The sequence below is a fragment of the Mus musculus genome, chromosome 12 (genome assembly GCF_000001635.26).
Source record: "Mus musculus strain C57BL/6J chromosome 12, GRCm38.p6 C57BL/6J".
Classification (NCBI taxonomy): domain Eukaryota; kingdom Metazoa; phylum Chordata; class Mammalia; order Rodentia; family Muridae; genus Mus; species Mus musculus.
The window spans coordinates 76,876,391-76,894,271 of record NC_000078.6 but is presented as its reverse complement, the minus strand read 5'-3'; the positions used below and the strand labels follow the sequence as shown (position 1 = coordinate 76,894,271).

Here is a 17,881-nt window from a genome sequence, read left to right as displayed (position 1 = left end):
CAAAATCATGGTTATGAAGAAGCAACAAAAATAATGTTAAGGTTGGGGGGTCACCACAACATGAGGAACCATTCCCTAAAGTGGAAGAGGACAGTGGTGCCCAATGCTGTGGGGGAAGGAGCCTTGAGGGTGAGAACTGCCACAGCCACTTCCCTAACAAGGTGGCCAATGCTGCTCATACACAAGGGCCTTGCAGGGCAACTAAGCGCCCTGTGATGTGAGGAATTACCGGTGTTCTTCTAATGTGCAGAGATGCCAGAACTACGAGCTGCCTTAGTTCCCGGCTGCCCCGAGGGTCACCAAGAACAATGACCATCAGCGGACTGATACAAAGACAAAGGGGTATAAGTAAAACTCTTGCTGGGGTGGACAATTATCCCCCACTATGCTCTCTACATTTTTCCCTGGAAAATATACTGGGAGTAGAGATTCTCTACCCAACCCAGGACACTTGGAACAGCCAGCTGTGCCTGATGATGGCGAGGCGGTAGGATCAGTGCTGGCCTGGAGCTTGCCAAACCCAGGAAGCCCAGTCAAGAAGCAGGCGTGGTAACCAAGAGTACAGGACTGCTACCTCTTGGTCCCAGGCTGGGCAGTACAGCACAAGGTGGCTCTATCAGGCCCACCAGGCATGGGTAGGCGTGCACGTGACCTATGGCAGTACCCCAAGACGAGGAAGTAAGTTGGCTCATGGACAATGACTGTGGACACAGTGAGCTAAATAAGGCCGCGCCTCCCACATGCACTGCTGCATCCAACATTGCTCTTTGGAAGAAACTACTTATAAAAGCAAGGGGATCAAAGTCAGACACGCCTTTAACCCCAGCACTCTGGGAGGCGGAGGCAGGCTCGAGGCCAGCCTGCTCTACAGCGTGAGTTCCAGGAGAGCCACGGCTACAGAGAGAACCCTGTCTCAAACAAACAAAGCAATGGGATCTTCTGAATCTCACTAAGAGTTTTAAAAAATATTTCCCTAGCCACTAAATCCTAAAACCTATTCTCACTTGCTTGGAATAGCTGCCGGTGGTAGGCATTTGGAGCTCCTGTCCCCACTTTGTGAAAAAAGTTCCTTTTCACAATGTTACAGGATACAATGTTAACCTCTAGACGCTCTACATTTCACAATGTTACAGGATACAATGTTAACCTCTAGACGCTCTACATTTCACAATGTTACAGGATACAATGTTAACCTCTAGACGCTCTACATTTCACAATGTTACAGGATACAATGTTAACCTCTAGACGCTCTACAGATTTGGAAAAGCACCTAAAAGAACAGAGAAACAGAAGGTAAAGAGTGTATCCTGGGTGTGGGGGTATCTCCCTCTGTTACTGGCAAGGGCGACCCCTAAAGTTCCACTACACAGGCTATATTGCTATTGGCTCCATAATAATGGTACGTGACTCAATGGTAAGATCCTATTGCTGAAATACTGTATGCTCGGCTTGCAGAACACGAAGGAATCAAGCTGGGATTGAACTAGAAGCTCACTGGCTGCTTTTCGTGGTGCCACAAAACACTATGCTGGCTGCTGAGAGAAAACTGTCACCAACAGGCCGGCTTGGCTGTGCACTCTGTGTTAATGTCATGAACATAACAGGCACAATGTGCCTGCTGGTGAAGCAATGGCACATCTGTTTTGGGTACAACCAACAACTTGTCAATGGAGGGAAACTATGTATGGTATTGTAAAACAGGGCAAAAAACCCTGTGCAGGCAGGAAGGCTACTGCTACTGTTTTGTTAGATAGTGTATCATTACCTGTTAGCAGTTTACCTCCTACACATTTGTCTAAACAAGTTACCTGAGAGACTCATAATTGGTCAAATTGTTGAAAACATCTTGCTGTGCTCTGTTTTTGTTTTTTCCAGACAGGGTCTCTCTGTATAGCCCTGGCTGTCCTGGAACTCACTTTGTAGATCAGGCTGGCCTTGAACTCATAAATCCACCTGCCTCTGCCTCCCCAGTGCTGGGATTAAAGGCGTGCGCCACCACTGGCCGGCCTTGCTGTGCTCTGTATTGCTGCTAAGATACAGCGACCCAGTGCTCAGCAAATAACTATCCATCCATATAATTCCAGGGTTCAGGAATCACTGCAGAAGAGAATATAAGAATACAAAACTCAGGAGAAGGGGTGGAGTGTTGTGGAATTCTGTCTTCCTAGGCACGACATGACTGTTGCCATCTTGAAATCTTGATTACCTACGTGACACTCAGAAAGGGGAGAGGAGGGTGTTTAGCTCTTCAGCAAGACTCCAGCCTCTCACTCCTTCCTGCCCGATTCTGCTACCTGTGGCTTTAGAGAACACAGGATGTACAAGATTGGCTGGGGACAGGAACTCCAACCGCGCAGCTTTTGTGACCATCACACGCCTGGTGATGCAGCTGCCCATGTCTCCCATATTCTCTGAACAACTCCAGCGCATTTGATGGTTCACCAAGCAGGACCTGCATGAAATTTTCTTTGACCTCTTGATGTCCTCTCTATCTGAGATGGACAGAAATAGACTCCCAAGAAAAGTCAGACAACAGACACCCAAACCACAAGTCCCAGATCACACACAGAGCTGGAGAGGGAACCAGGTACAACTTTCTATGTGGCTTCTTTCTGTCCCCATACCCAGCACCATGGCTCTCAGGCTTGTCTGCTTTGATCTTCTCTTTACCACTGTCACCCAAACCCAAGCCATTGTCATCCAACTGGATCAACCTTCTGTTTGCCCCCTCCTCCTTCCAGTCCAGAAACCAGAGGACATGTCTGGAACACCACAATTGATTCACTGCAACCAGAGAACTAGGAGAGTACAGGTCAGCTCATATCACTGCCTACTTAAAATCCGTATGAATTTATTTGCCAGCCTCTGTAATGAGAGCTCAGAGCCTCCTCAATCGGTCCCCAGCCTGTCCCAGCTCATTGTTCCCTGGCTCCCACAGGCCTCCTACAGCTCAGTAGCTGTCAGCTAACTGCTCATCCTTGAACACATCCTGCTCTGTCACTTGTCTCTCCTCTCTCCCCAGAGAACACTACAAATGTCATAGTTAATTCACGAATAAATGAATAAATGAAATTGAATAAATAATGGCCCCCTTTTTGTTTGTTTTTCCAGTACTAGGGATTGAATCCGGTGTCCTAGATAAACGAGTAAATGCTCTAAGTTAGAGCTGCGTGTCAAACTTCCATTTTGCGTTTTACTTTGAGACAGGATCTCACGGTTGCTAGGCTGGCCTTTAATTTATAATCCTGCTCAGTCTTCTGAGTGGACGGCTAAGGTTACAGGCCAGGTCCAGTGGACAGTGGCTCCTACCTTCGCTGTTCATCGCTGGTGTCTGAGGTACCCAGAAGCTATCAACACCTGAGTAAGGCACTCTTAGGAGCTACCAGGAGTTGTTGTAGGCCCCCAGGATCGAGAGCCCATCTCTGTCTGATCAGGCACCAGAATAGGCTGCTCTCAAAGTGATAAACTGTCTCTGGCTTTGACTTTCTCTCCTCAGCACTGGGCTGCTGCTTCTAGGCAAAGGAAAAACAGAAATGCGGAGTGAAAAACTACGGAAGTCATGTTCTAGCAGCCAGACACAATGGGAAGACTGTCGTGCAAATGACAACTGTAGGCTCGTTGGCAGATCTGTCCCAGGACCACAGCAGGGGAGGAGGATGGCCTGGTGCCCCTTAATGGAACACACACAGAACTGACTGGAGACGTTTCCCTGCATTTGTCTAGCATATACGAACACGAGCACAGAGAAAGACTGCATTTGGAAACTTAGAGAATCATATCTAGAACTAGTGTGTTAAGGAAACACCACGGAGACCTTGCCATGACTTGCTTGTTTGTGCCTAGTCTCATTCAGTTTCTTTCTAATTTTTGTTGTTGTTGATGTCATTTGGTCTTTCCAGACAAGGTCTCTGTGTATCTTGGCTGGCCTGGAACTCATAAAGCTCTGTCTGCCTCTGCCTCTGCCTCTGCCTCTGCCTCTGCCTCTGCCTCTGCCTCTGGAGTGCTGGGATTAAAGGCTGTGCCACCATGTCCAGCTGTTCTGACATAGCATTTTTGTATGTAGGCCAGGAAGACCTTGAATTCACTCTCTTCCTACCTCAGCCTCTTAGATGCTGGATGTTGTGTGTGCGCTACCATGCCCAGCCTCAATTAATTAATAAAAACTAAATTCCCTTGCAAGCTGCTACAATTCTCTATCAACAGTGTAGTCTCTAAGTAAGCTTTGGCCTAAAGTCAAGACAGGTGTGGTAGTTTGAATAAAAGGGTGTGGCCTTGTTGGAGTGGGCGTGGTTTTGTTGGAGGAAGTACAACACTAGGGGCTTGAGGTCTCAGAAGCTTAAACTAAGCCCAGTGTCTCACTCTCTCTTCCTGCTGCATGCTGATCTGGATGTAGAACTCTCAGTTACTCTCCTGCACCATCTCACCCTGCACACCACCATGCTTCCTGCCGCGATGATAATGGACTACTGAAACCACTGAACTGTAAGCTTGCCCCGGTTTAATGTTTTCCTTTATAAGAGCTGATGTGGTCATAGCATCCCTTCACAGCCACAGACCTTAACCAAGAGAACAGGTAAGGACGTCTCTACACCTGGTTCAGCCAAAGCAGCCTGACAGTGAATTCGAGGACCCAGGCGACAACTGACAACATAAGCCACTCAAGAGTGTGCCCTCTCCTGGAGGGGCGCCGAAGCTGCAGGATTACAGCCTGGTACTGTGTCACTAGCTGAAACTAGATGCTATCAGAAATCCACTGAGCTTCTTCTCAAAATCTCCTTTCAGCTCCTGGTGTAGTAACTGTGCTCAGGACTTCAAAACAGACCTATATTTCCAGACCTCAGCCACTAGTGCTTCGCAGGAGGCAAACAAGGCCTATCTGGTTGGCCTAATTTCTTTGAGATTGTTTTAAAATCATCATCATCATCATCATCACCATCATCACCATCATCATCACCACCACCATCATCACCACGTGTTGATGATGGTAGGTGGGGTGTGCACCTACTACAGCACATGTGTGGAGGTCAGAGGGCAACTCCTCGTAGTCTGTTTTCTTCTACCAGGGACCAAGCCTAGGTCCTCAAGCTTATGATATAAAGTCCTTTACCTGTGAGTCAGATACCCCGCTAACCGTGCCAAAAGTGTAACACGTATGCCGAAAGCTACACAGCTAGCACGACACTGTGAAGAACTCGCTCAAGAATCCACTGTGAGGCCAGACCCTTCGAGGAGCAGGCAGATCTTTGTATGAGTTCAAGACTACCCAGGTCTACACAGTAAGTTCCAAACCATCCAAGGGATACACAGACCCTGTCACAAAACAAAACCCACACAAAAGATAGTGCTATCATCTTGATATTAAAAACTTCACCTCCTCCCAAAAATGTGTTTTTCACAGACTAAATCATATACAATCTCAATGATCCACTGCATTCAAGAAATTACTTATTTAGCAAACTCTTTATATGCCTCATTGATGCCCACAGGTCAGGAAGCTACTTGCTGGTCTAATTAGTATATCTATTTTTCCCTTTTCTTCTTTTTAATCCAGTCAGGGTCATGTAGCCCAGGCTACCCTCGAAATCACTATATAGCCAAGGATGACCTTGAACTCCTGATACCCCTGCCTTTGTTTCCCAAGAGCTGAGATGTTAATCACAGACCACCATATCTAGTCAGATACACTTCTTGAGTAAAATACGAGGTTTGAGCCAGCAGGTACCAATGGTACCCATCAGTTGGTTCAAGTCCTCTCCACTTCAATGTACTGGCCCACAAGGAACTCTGAACCCTACAAAGGAACTCTCCTGTGCCTTGAGTGTTCAGCACCCTCAGGATTTCATCAAATGCAACCAGAAGGTATTTACAGAGTTACTCTAGACTTATTTCCCCAAGAGAGGGGAAAGCTTATATTACACTACATAATTACTTATAGTAAACTATTTTACACCAAACAAATGTATTTTGTATCTCTAAATCAAACTCTTTTTTTTTTTTTTATCCAACTCGTATTCTGACATTTGCATGAAAGGAGCCGAGAGATAGTGATACCTAAGGGCATTAGTGTCATGTTAGCAATGACCATGACACAGTGCCAGGGACACGACATTTGCACGTTGGCGTACAGGACAAAGCAGCACTTTGCCGTGATTCTGAGGCTTAGCAGCTCTAAGAATAGGCACATTTCAGCAGCCATGGGTGCAACCGTCCACTCACCTTACGTCCACCTCACCTCCGACGTGCATGAGAAAAGAGCCGTCGGGTTGCTTTAGGGAGTACAAATACTGAAGGAGTTTCTCCCTGAGAAGGGGGGGAGAGGGCAGAAAGGGCAGTAGTCAGTGCCATACAGTAGCGGACCCTCGTAGTCCCCACCCCCGAGGCCCGCAGCTTCACCTGTTAATGACGTTGTAGGCTTCCTCTGTGCCGATGATGCACAGCGCATTGACGGCTGCATAAGTGGGTGCGAGGTGTGGGTACTGACCGGGGCCCCCTCCAAAGCCACCGTCTGGACTCTGACACAGCTCCAGGAACTGACACACGCTAGGTGCATGGCCAACGGGGAAAACAAAGTTAGACAGCATTAATTTCCAATCTCCAAATCCCTCTCAGATTCTAACCTTCCCTTACTCATTCCCCTATCTTCAAAGGGGTGAAAATATCCCTTTGCCACTTGACTACAACCGCCCAAAAGACTTAACTCTTCACCCCACTCCTGTCAGTTTTGTGCACACTCCTGAGTTTTCTATTTAAGCATTTGTCTTGCCAGATTGCAAACACCTTGAGGTGGGGAGGAGATCTTTGGTAGACCTGGTGCTGAGTCCCATGCTTCTTGACCAAACCTTTCTCTTAGGTTTCAGTAAACTTGTCACCTGGATCTGAAGCAGTACAGTCTCTTCTGAGGACCTTTTGATTCTGCCTCTAGCTCAGGGCTCAACTGCTGCTCTCCATGCTAGTCACAGGTCTAGATGCATTACTAGACCTCAGCAGTGAGCATACTTTCTCACCCGAGCCCTCTCCGCCAACACCCTTCTGTTCCCACCACCAGTAAGAAGCCGGTTTGAGCGCAGCCCACTCTACTGTTGGGAGGATAAAGAGCAGAAGGCTCAAGACAGCACTGCTGGGGTCAAATGTGAGATGCCAACACCCGCAGGCTCGCTTAGTTGGGTATTGGTCCCCATCTGCTGCTGCTGCTGCTGTTTGAGGAAGTAGACCCTCACAGGAAGCTAGGACTCGGGTAGACCTAGAACAAGGCCTACTTCCTGTGCACTCTCTTCTTTCTGAGTGTACATGTAAAGCCAGCTTCCTGTTCCTGCCACAATGTGTTCCCTGCCAAACAGTCCCTTTCACTTTCGCCTGTAAGCTGCCTTTTTTCTTCATTCATTTTATGTTTGCCACTCAGGCATCTTATTTATACGTATAACAACCCTAGAAAAAGGACCCCAGGATGTCCCGGCCCCGTGTGCTTTTGTCTTGTTTCTTCATGGCCCATGATGCCATCTGAGGTGACGAGTACAATGGAACTGAATTGACAGGATTGTGTGGCCGATTTTCTAGGTCTTTGACTGGCACATCAGATCTGGGCTGGTTGCCCCACACTTGTTGAACCTGCTTGTGAGTTTACAGTGATTTTCCCAGATCTGAGATCAGTGGTGATTGCTTCCCCATCACAGCCTGGAGCCAGACAGTGGCTTTGGAGTGCGGCCGGATAAAGACCCGGTGTTTGCCTCTCTTTTCAGTATTGTTGATATTTTAAGAGCATCAGCCTGGACATTCATGAGCACCATTACAGTATCAAGGAAAGACAGCAGAAAGGGCTTGAGTGGCTTTTGTTGGGGGCATTTTATCGCCGTGATGAGAAGGTAACTAAGTCGGGCACTGCTGACTCACACCAGAGGAGAGATTTCCCTCCGTGATTCTTTCCTGCTAAACGACAGAGGCTCCAGTTTCCTCACAAGGCAAACCTGTTCTGAGAGGATTTGCTGCTGGGCCCTGGCATCGGGTGCACTTTTGCTTCAGGTGAAATGGAGGGAGCCTTTACTTGCACAGGGCTTTCCAGAGTTTACAGGAAAGACCACTCCAGGAAGGACCAATTTATAGCATCTCTCCTTCCCTACATCTCCCAGATCACAGCCTTCTGATCAGGGAGAGTTCTACCCTAGACACCTCCTGGCAAGCCCGTCTTTCTAGTGGTCAGGCCTTCTTTCTGGGCTGTTTTATCTCATTTATTATTCATTTCCTCTTCCTTTCTTTTCTTTTTTAAAATGAGAAACAGGAGGCTGGAGAGATGGCTCAGTGGTTAAGAGCACTGACTGCTCTTCCGGAGGTCCTGAGTTCAAATCCCAGCAACCACATGGTGGCTCAAAACCATCCATAACAAGACCTGACTCCTTCTTCTGGTATCTGAAGACAGCTACAGTGTACTTACATATAATAAATAAAATAAATCTTTTTAAAAAAATAAAATAAAATGAGAAACAGTTTATTCTGAGTCAAATATGAGTGACGAGAAGCCTGGGGGTTTCAGTTTGCCCTAAAGGATATGTTCCAACACAGAAGTAGTTACAAAAATTTTAAAATCTTTTTGTAAATTAGTTTTTGAAAGTTAGCACACAACATGGTGGGTTTAGTCATGGCATCTGAGCTTATGCATCTTAGACTGTTCTAATTTATCCTCTCCCCCGTCCTCCCCAGTCTGCCTGCGCTCCTCCCCTCACCCAGACAGCACCCCCTTCTGTTTTCAGCCACGTGTGTGCTCCAATATTATCTTCCCCTTTCCCTTAAGCTCTCTTCCTTCCTTTGTATGATCTTTCCAGTTGTATGACTTCATACATACAGAATGCAGGCATATATGTAACTTTAAACCCATCAGCTCATTATTACTTATTCTCTGCTGCCAGGGAGACCATAAAGGCTAATTTCCATAAAGTCTGAAGTTCATTGCTCCACACCCACAGCATACAGTTTTCTTTCTTGAGACAAGGTCTCGTGTGTCCCAGGCTACCCTCCAGCTTACTATGGAGCTGAGACCGACCTTGAACTTCTGACCCACCTCCTCCTGCCCCCCTTCCTCCCAACCCCCCACTCCCACACCACCCCGAGCCGCCCCTACCTTCACCTCCAAAGTATTCAGATCACAGATGTGGTTCATGAGGGGCTGGGGGTCTCTAACTACTAAGATTCATCAGCAGGCCTCTGTTTTCTGGTTTGGTTTGCTTTGTTCTTTTGAGGCAGGGTCTCTCTCTCTACAGCTCAGTGTGGCCACAAGCTCAGCAATTAGTCAGCTACAGCCTCCCACGTGCTATGATTACTGGTGTGACCATCACACCGTTACTTTTAATTCCAGGCTTTCCATTATGTACACAGGTACAGCCACAGACTGGCTGTTCTAGTCTTCACAGGTTAAGACAATTCTTTTTGCTTCTCCTTAGACCTAAAATCCTTATTCAAGGATTGAAACTAGAGTTTATAGTCAGAAAATCAAGCAATCATAGAGTACATTTAAAAAAAAAAAAGAACATAAGGTTTTAACTGAAATAAAACTCAGCAGATGCACTGGACATGTGGCTCAGTAGTTAAGGGCCCATGTTGCTCTTGCAGAGGACCTGGGGTCAATCCTCAGCACCCACATGGCGGCTCACAACCAGCTGTAACTCCAGCTCCAGGGGATCTGATGCCCTCTTCTGGCACCAGACACATGGTGCATAGACACACATAAGGCTCATACACATAAAATAAAAATAACTCTAAAACAAAAAACTAAAAAACTGTCAACAGACTGGAGCAGAGAACGTAAGCTACTCAGTGCCAGAGCATACGCACAAGGCCTGGGTCCAATCTCCACACCACAGAATGCCTTCTCTTTTCTTTTTGGTCTTTTGTGAGAGAGTATCATTATGCAGCCTGGTCTAACCTCCATCTTAGAATCCTGTCTAAGACCTCCAAGTGCTGGAATTACCCGTGTGTTCCACTGGAACCAGCTGCCATTACGCTTGAGGCTAGCCTGAACTATGTAGGAAGTTCAGGCTAGCCTGAGCTACAGAGTAAGACCTTCAAAACAAAATTAAAAGAAAAGTCAAAGATAGCCACCCAGTATGTGTTTCTTCCCCAGCTCCTCAGGTAGAGTACTGTAATGAAATGCAACACCCCTGACCCAGTAGCCTGAAGTCTGGAATGAGTGGGGATCGGAGTGTTCCAGACACCTTGCCGTCCTGGCTCCACGCCAACATTCCTCAGCTGATGGCCCGGAGGTCGAGTGAGGAAACCGGAGGTGGGGCTTCCCCTGGGCCTCACCCTCCGCACTACAGAACATTCTGATCCTCAGGCTTTCCAAGGTGCAACTTAAGAAACAGACAAACTGAAGTGACAAGCTGTCATTAGCAGACTTCTTAGCAACTTTAAAACCAGACTCGGTAATGTACTGGGACCTATTGGAAAGGGGAGGAACGCTTACAGACCAAAAATTCATCAACTAATAAAAAAAAAAAAGCACCCAGCAAGCTTTGCGCAAACAGCAAGTGACACTTTGTGAAAAGCAAGTATGCACAAAGGCGTGTGTTCCAAGATGCCACCGGCACATGGGGTTCAGATCAGATGCTGATGAGGCTACATAAGGGGGCAAGCTTTGCGTCCCAGCATGCACATCTGTTGAGCTATGCAGAGTATGTAATGCTAAGTGTGGGCCCCCAAGACCTGGTTGACCCAAGAAGAGAGTCTGCACATAGACCCAAGTGACACTATATGACCTTCCCCCCAAGTTATTTCTGACTGGTGAATAAAGATGCCTGCAGCCTATAACTGGGCAGAAGGGAGATATGTGAGATTTGGTGATCCTAGGCTTGCCATAGGTCAAAGAGAGAGGAGAAGGTGGAGAGAGAAGGAAGACACCATGAGTTAGGAATCAAGAAAGCATGGCTGGGGAGTGGTGGCACACACCTTTAATCCCAGGAGGTAGGCGGATTTCTGAGTTCGAGGCCAGCCTGGTCTTCTACAAAGTGAGTTCCAGGGAAGGGGGAAGGGGGAAGGGGGAAGGGGGAAGAAGGGGGAAGAAGGGGGAAGAAGGGGGAAGAAGGGGGAAGAAGGGGGAAGGGGAGGGGAAGGGAAGGGGGAAGGGGGAAGAGGGAAGGGAAGGGGGAAGGGGAGGGGAAGGGGGAAGGGGAGGGGAAGGGAAGGGGAAGGGGAAGGGGAAGGGGAAGGGGAAGGGGAAGGGGAAGGGGAAGGGGAAGGGGAAGGGGAAGGGAAGGACGAACGAAAGCAAGCAAGCATGGTTACGAGGGCTGGCCAATTGGAATTAAGAGCAGCCCAGATAAAACATAGTAATAACTCGGGGTTATCGATAGGAAATAGATTTTAATAGCATAGAAGGTAGCCTTAGTGCTGTAAAGGTCTTTATTCCAGGAACTGAATGGTCAAAGGCCGGGTAGAAGTCCCTGAAATATTTTCTACACATATCAATGACCAGCAAAGTGGGAAACCCTCTTGCAGATGAAAGATTTTCAAACCCAAACCATGTGCACCGGAATCAACGTAGTAATAAAGCCTGGCTTTCCTGAAGATGAAGCGTCTGTGCCATTACCAGAGGCCCAGGTGACTTGGATACCCACAAATGCTGAGCACCGCCCATCTTTGCTGCACCATTAAAATTACTTCAGGGGATATTTAACAACAACAAACCCATACCTAGTACCACTTAAATGTGAATCAGTGAGGGCAGATGCAAGTTTTTAACTCTCCACATTAATCCAATGCTCACCCAAAAACCATTCCTTCTTAGGCTTACGTGTGTACAATGCCCTGTGGATCTTTGGTTTAGTTTTGTTTGTCTGTTGTTTTTGTTTTGTTTTGTTTTTTTAAGACAGGTCTTACCATGTAACTCCAGGTGGCTTGGGTCTCATTATGTAGACCAAGCTGAACTTGAACTCACAGATCAGTCTGCCTCTGCCTTCTGAGTGCTAGGATCAGTTGTGTGCACTACCATGTCCAGTTTAGTTTTGTTTTGTTTAAAGGGCCTATAGCCCAGGCTGGCCTATAACTCACTACAAAGGCCAAATTAGCCTTGAGCTTGCAGCAATCCTCCTGCTTCAGCCTCCTCAGTACTGTACTGAAACTACCATGAGCTACCACAGTCAGCAGCACATTGTTCTTCTGACAAGGAAGTCCCAGGATAACTCGATGCTGCTGGCCTGAGAACCACCTTTTGGCAAACACCTGTCTGGTCCAACAGGCAACCTTAGTGACGGGGGCAACTTAAATCTTAAGTCAAATTAATTAAAATAAAAATTTTAGCTCCTCAGTCTCACAAGCCACATTTCCAGTGCTCAGTAACTATATATTTAGCTAGTGGTGACGGTACTGGGTCACACATAAGCCACAGAATCTCCCCATTATTGTGGACATTCTATTGAATACTGCTTCTCTGACACTCAACCACTATAGAGAATATAAAACTTCTAAGAGAATCAAGTTCAAGGGAAGAGTATTTTGGCCTTAGTTTTTAAATTTCATTTATTATAGTTTGAGTGTATGATGTCCACCAGACATTTATTATAGTTTAAGCAGTACATGTGTGTATGATGTCCACCAGGTATGTGGAAGACGGAGGACATCTCTGTGCACTTGGCTCTGCCCTCCCAACTTCACAGGGGTCCCAGGGATCAGACTCAGGTCATCAGGCTTCTGGGTAAAGGCCTTTACTGGCTGAGCCACCGCACTGACCCTATTGTTGGTCTCCTTGCATTTCTTGTAATGGTTAGGCTAACCTAGACTCAGAACAAAACTGTCGCCAGTGGGGATGATGAAGGATCCAAAACTATGTAATTAATGTCAAACAAGCAGGAAATAAATCAGAGCCCAGTGAGAGTAAAACAAATGAAGTAGGTACAACTAGCAAATAGCATGCTGGGGTCAGTGCTGGGGGAAGGGAATCGTCTAAATACCAGCTCAGACAGGACTGGGCACACAGTAGAGGAGGGCCTGGTGCCTAGGGCTGTGAGATACGGATAGTTCAATAGTATTCCCATTCAAGGTGGCAACACAGCATTGCGAAGAACTGCACCTGGCTCTAGCCTCATTTTTTCCAACTAAGAAAATTCAGATTATACTTGTAAAAATAGCTAAATATTTAAAAAAAAAATACTAAAGTGGGAATGGGAGCAAACTATTAAAAGGATTAAAATTATGGCAAACACAGCGAGGAAGACACCCAGCTGCTTTCTTCCTAGTTCAAACTCTAGTAAATAACAAATAGTGAGACTTGTCTATAGTAAGAACAGCTTAGATTAGACTTTAAAAATATTTCTGGGGCTGGAGAGATGGCTGCGCAGTTAAGAGTACAGACTGTTCTACTAGAGGACCCCGGTTCAACTCCCAGCACCCACATGGCAGCTCACAACTCTCGGTAACTCCAGTTCCAGAGGCTCTGGTGCTCACACAGACATGCAAGCAGAACACCAATGCACATAAGAATAAATAAATTTTAAAAAAATTTCTGGTCTTGGGATGTGTGGCTTGGTGGTAGATTTTTGCCCAGCAAGCACAAAAGCCTGGGTATAATTTCCAACACACAACAACAACAACAACCAATAAAGCAAAATAAAACGTGAGCACCAGAACAGGTTACCACAGAGACTTCAGGCCCAGACCAAGTTCCAAGGACGACGGCAGTTTGGGAGGGAATACAGTCAGCCATGAGCTGACTTACTTAGGAGGAGCTGCTGGGCGGATGCTGGCTTCTTCCAGTAATACTTCCTCCAGAGCTTAGTCTACAAAGCAGCGATAGCTCAGTGTAACACAGGGCTACTGCCTCAACCAGGTGGAGCCCAACAACGACCAGAGGCCAGAGCTACCCACCGTCTTTGCTAAACCCATCCAGACAGCAGCTGTTTGGAAAGCACAGTCAAGTTTCAAGTGTGTTATGCAGAGCAGGGTTTCTCCCCATTGGCACGACTGTCATGGTCAGTTTCCTGTTTTGAGATTTACCCCATAGCCTCCTTGGCCTGTGCCCACTAGATGCCAACAGAACCTGGCCCAGAAAAGTACCCAGAATATTGGGTATGATGTCACCACTGAAAGGTAAGGAGTCATATGACCTATACTTTAATTTTAATTTTAAAGGAGGGGCTGGGGTTGCAGCTCACATGGTAGAGTGCTTGCTTAGCATAGGAAGTTTCCCTATGCTAAACTCACCGGCACATTAAAATGACATGGTGGCACACGCCTGTAATCCTCCCATTTCAAAGGTAAAGGGAGATGGATCAGAAGTTCAGGTCATTCTTGCATAACAGTGTCTCTGGTAGCCCAGGATGGCCTCAGACTTATGTAGCCAAGGATAACCTTAAATTTCTGATCCTTTTGCATCCATCTCCTCAGGTCTGGGATTACAGACATGCACCACCACACCCAGTTTATGCGACACTGGGGACTGAACCTAAGGCTTTCTGCATGTTAGGCAAGCACTCTATCATAGAACTACATCCCGGACTTAAAAGCCCCGTTTCAACCGTACACCGGGCTCCCTGTGGTTCTCACTTTGCTCTGTGAAGGGGGTGGGGGAAAGGTTAGTAGCTGAGCATGGGAATCACATTAAAGAAGTTTCCTTCAATGCTAAGCCAAGCAGGTGTCCACTCCAAAACTCACTCATTCGTTTTATGTGAGCACACATATAATTTTATGCATAATCTCTTAGGAGATTCCCTACCTCTGACTTAATTATCCTTGAAACAGTTGACACCTGCAATACTAAAGGCCTGGCCTTGCTGGCCTCCTCAGCCATCGCAGAAAGTCAACCAACGGTGATTCTGTCCACTAGAGGGACCCCGACTTGTTCCCTAAACAAATAAGCTGGAGAGAGAACAGACTGGGGAAAGGAGACAAACCTCTGTGCATATGCAGCTGTGTGTGGCACAGGGACAAGGGCAGCAAAAGCAAAGCCCCCGAGCTGGAGCTGGAACCCCACCTGCAAGGTCACCTGGGTATTTGTAGGAGGGCAAACAGACCAACCACATTTGAAAGTGGTCCCTTTCCTTGTGTAAGAAAAACGAAAAAGAGCTGCAAATCTGAGGACTAAGAGACACGGAGGGGTGAGGGAGGAAAGGGAATGGCAAATGGTGTAATTATGTTTTAATTTTAAAACTTAAGAATTATTTCAAAAAAATAAAAATTTTAAATTAAAAAAAAAAAAACAACAACAACAAACCACACGGATCTAGGTTTTCAAGTGCAAGTTCTCATAGTGTATGGACTCTGACTGTCACTTCTCTTGAGGTCTTGGTTGTGACCCTTGCCCTTTAGTGGCTAATCTATCTCTCCAGCCCTGATTTTTATTTTTCTAAAAATAACTTTTGTAAATGCATATGTTAAGTACATGTCTTTGATCTCAGCACTTGGGGGGATAGAGGAGGTGGATCTAGCTCTATGAGTTCGAGGCCAGCTTGCTCTATAGAGTGAGCTCCAGGGTAGCTGGAGAGACCCTGTCTACAAACAAACAAATAAATAAATATCTTTCAAAATGTAGGGAATCGACATTTGAGTATAATAATGAATAAAAGGATAAACCTAAAAATAAAATAAATAAATGAAAGGGCATTATCCTAGCTCAGATCGTCTGAAAAACAATCATTACATTTTTAAAAAAACCGGTAAGATTTCTCTGGATCTAATAAAAATAGTCATTTCCTTCCAGTCAGTGCTACCAGGCTCTGTTCCCAATAAGCATTAGCTGGGCCATCAATTAATTGCTGCTTAGGACAAAACAAAATAAAGCATCACTACAGGAAAGCCTTGAGCCATTTAAAAGTTCACTAAACTGGGGCCATCAAGAAAGTTCAGGGTGGAGGCTGGAGAGATGGCTCAGTGGTTAAGAGCACTGACTGTTCTTCTGAAGGTCCTGAGTTCAAATCCCAGAAACCACATGGTGGCTTGAAACCACTCGTGATGAGATCTGATGCCCTCTTCTGGGGTGTCTGAAGACAGCTACAGTGTACTTATATATAACAAATAAATCTTAAAAAAAAAAAAAAAGAAAGAGAGAAAGAGAGAAAGAGAGAAAGAGAGAAAGAGAGAAAGAGAGAAAGAGAGAAAGAGAGAAAGAGAGAAAGAGAGAAAGAGAGAAAGAGAGAAAGAGAGAAAGAGAGAAAGAGAGAAAGAGAGAAAGAAAGAAAATAAGTTCAGGATGGAAAAGCACTTGTCACATAGACTGACAGTGAAAAGCTGGATATAAGGATTCAAATCCATGAACCCAGCACTCGTGCATGGAGCTGGGGGGTGGACACAGAGCCGCCCCGGAGTTCCTGGGCCAACCAGCCTAAGTATGCTGAGCCTCAGAAGCAAGAAGCAGACCCTGCCTGAGCGCCTGAACAATTACCAAACCTTGTCTCCTGGCTTCCACATGGGCACTGTGGTACATGCATGCCCACCAGTGATCTACACACTCATGTACTCATCATACAAATGAGAGGGTAAGAGCACTTGCTGTGAGAAGTGTGGGCACACACGCATCTCTCTGTCTCTGTCTTTCTCTCTGTCTCTGTCTGCCTCCCTCCCACTCTCTCTCTCTCTCTCTTTCACACACACACACACACACACACACACACACACACACACTCCTTCATTAAATTAAGATGTGGTATACAGCCTAATAGTAGGCTTACCCAACATGCATAAAGCCCTAGATTCACTCTCATACTGAAAAACAGAAACTAGACTTTAAAGTTCATTAAAGTAAGCCAGGTATGGTGACTTACACCTGAAATCCCAGCACTCAGAAAGTGAAGCAGGAGGACGCCATGAGTTTGAAGCTAGCCTGGGCTACATAGTGAATTTCTGTCTACAAAGTGAGATCTGTCTCTAAAACTGTTAATACACTAAAAAAATAAAGATAAGGTTTATTAAATCAATGCTCAGAAGAACCATGAATTAAATACTTTCAAGGCAGTTGTAAAATAAACTCTTAGCCATTGATTATTAAAATGGTTCTTGAAATTGAGACAAATTGACTATTTTCAAAATATCCACTTTTGAAGTAGAAGGAACAATAAGGTCTCACTATATAGCTTTGGCTAGCCTTGAACTCCCTATGTAGACCAGGCTGGCATCGAACGCAGAGATCCACTTAGCTGATTAAAGGCGTGCACCCCCATGCCCAGCTACTTTAAGTAAGATTTAAAGCATCCCTTGGCACTGATGCTGTTCACTGTGACAAGGTCTTTAAAGAGGCCTCTCCTCCCATCTGGAGCTCTCCTTCCACCCTGTGTGTCCCGGGTCACACTCAGGCCTTTGTACTTCAAGGCAGGTGCCTGCGGAGCCATCTCACGGCCCCTCTTCCTATCTAATACTGACACAAAAGCAGCTAACACTGACTTTCTCAGAGAAGTGGCCCTGAAAAAGGACCTTCTGTGCAACCTAGAAAAACAAAGGAAGCTGCTGGTGACGGGCTCCCACTGCAGGAGCCGCCATCTTGTCTCTGTACCCAACGCGGTCTGTGTCATCTCTCAGGCCTCCACGGGTCTCTCACAAACTCCTCCTTCCCATCCCTTCTCTAATACGCATCCCTCCTATTCTAGCATACATCCTGACAGTGCGGGCGTTGGGTGGGGGGCTTCCCAAAGAACCCCCCAGCCCCCAACTGGTATTTCAAATACACCCTGGCCTTTATTTTGACAATTAAATTCCTGTGACTGCAGAAACTGAGTCCAACTCCACTTCCAGAGCTGGAAGCAAGCAAGCTTGTTGCAATGTCTGGATTATAAAAACAAGACATATTTTCCCTCTGTCACAGAAATATGAATTCTAAGGGTTAATGGCTTAATTCTTTATTATCTCCTCCATCCACATTCATCACAAGACATCCTTCCCAGGGAGGCGAGAATGAGAGGTTATTGTTAAAAGA

General features: G+C 46.2%; 1 protein-coding gene across 3 annotated transcripts in view; it reads right to left on the bottom strand.

Moving 5' to 3' along the window:
* Fntb (farnesyltransferase, CAAX box, beta) overlaps positions 1 to 17,881 on the bottom strand; it is an 84,013-nt gene that overhangs the window by 27,141 nt on the left and 38,991 nt on the right. For 2 of the 3 annotated variants that reach the window (XR_001780410.2, NM_145927.2), the window contains exons 5-6: positions 6,394 to 6,540; positions 6,217 to 6,300 (exon numbers count right to left, since the gene is read on the bottom strand). Coding sequence is in view for 2 of the 3 variants with exons in the window: in NM_145927.2 (NP_666039.1) it covers positions 6,217 to 6,300; positions 6,394 to 6,540 (231 nt within the window). In the remaining variant the exon portion in view is untranslated. Of the gene's footprint in view, positions 1 to 6,216; positions 6,301 to 6,393; positions 6,541 to 6,869; positions 7,372 to 17,881 lie in introns of those variants that run through there. The other variant, XM_006515404.3, reaches the window with a different exon arrangement.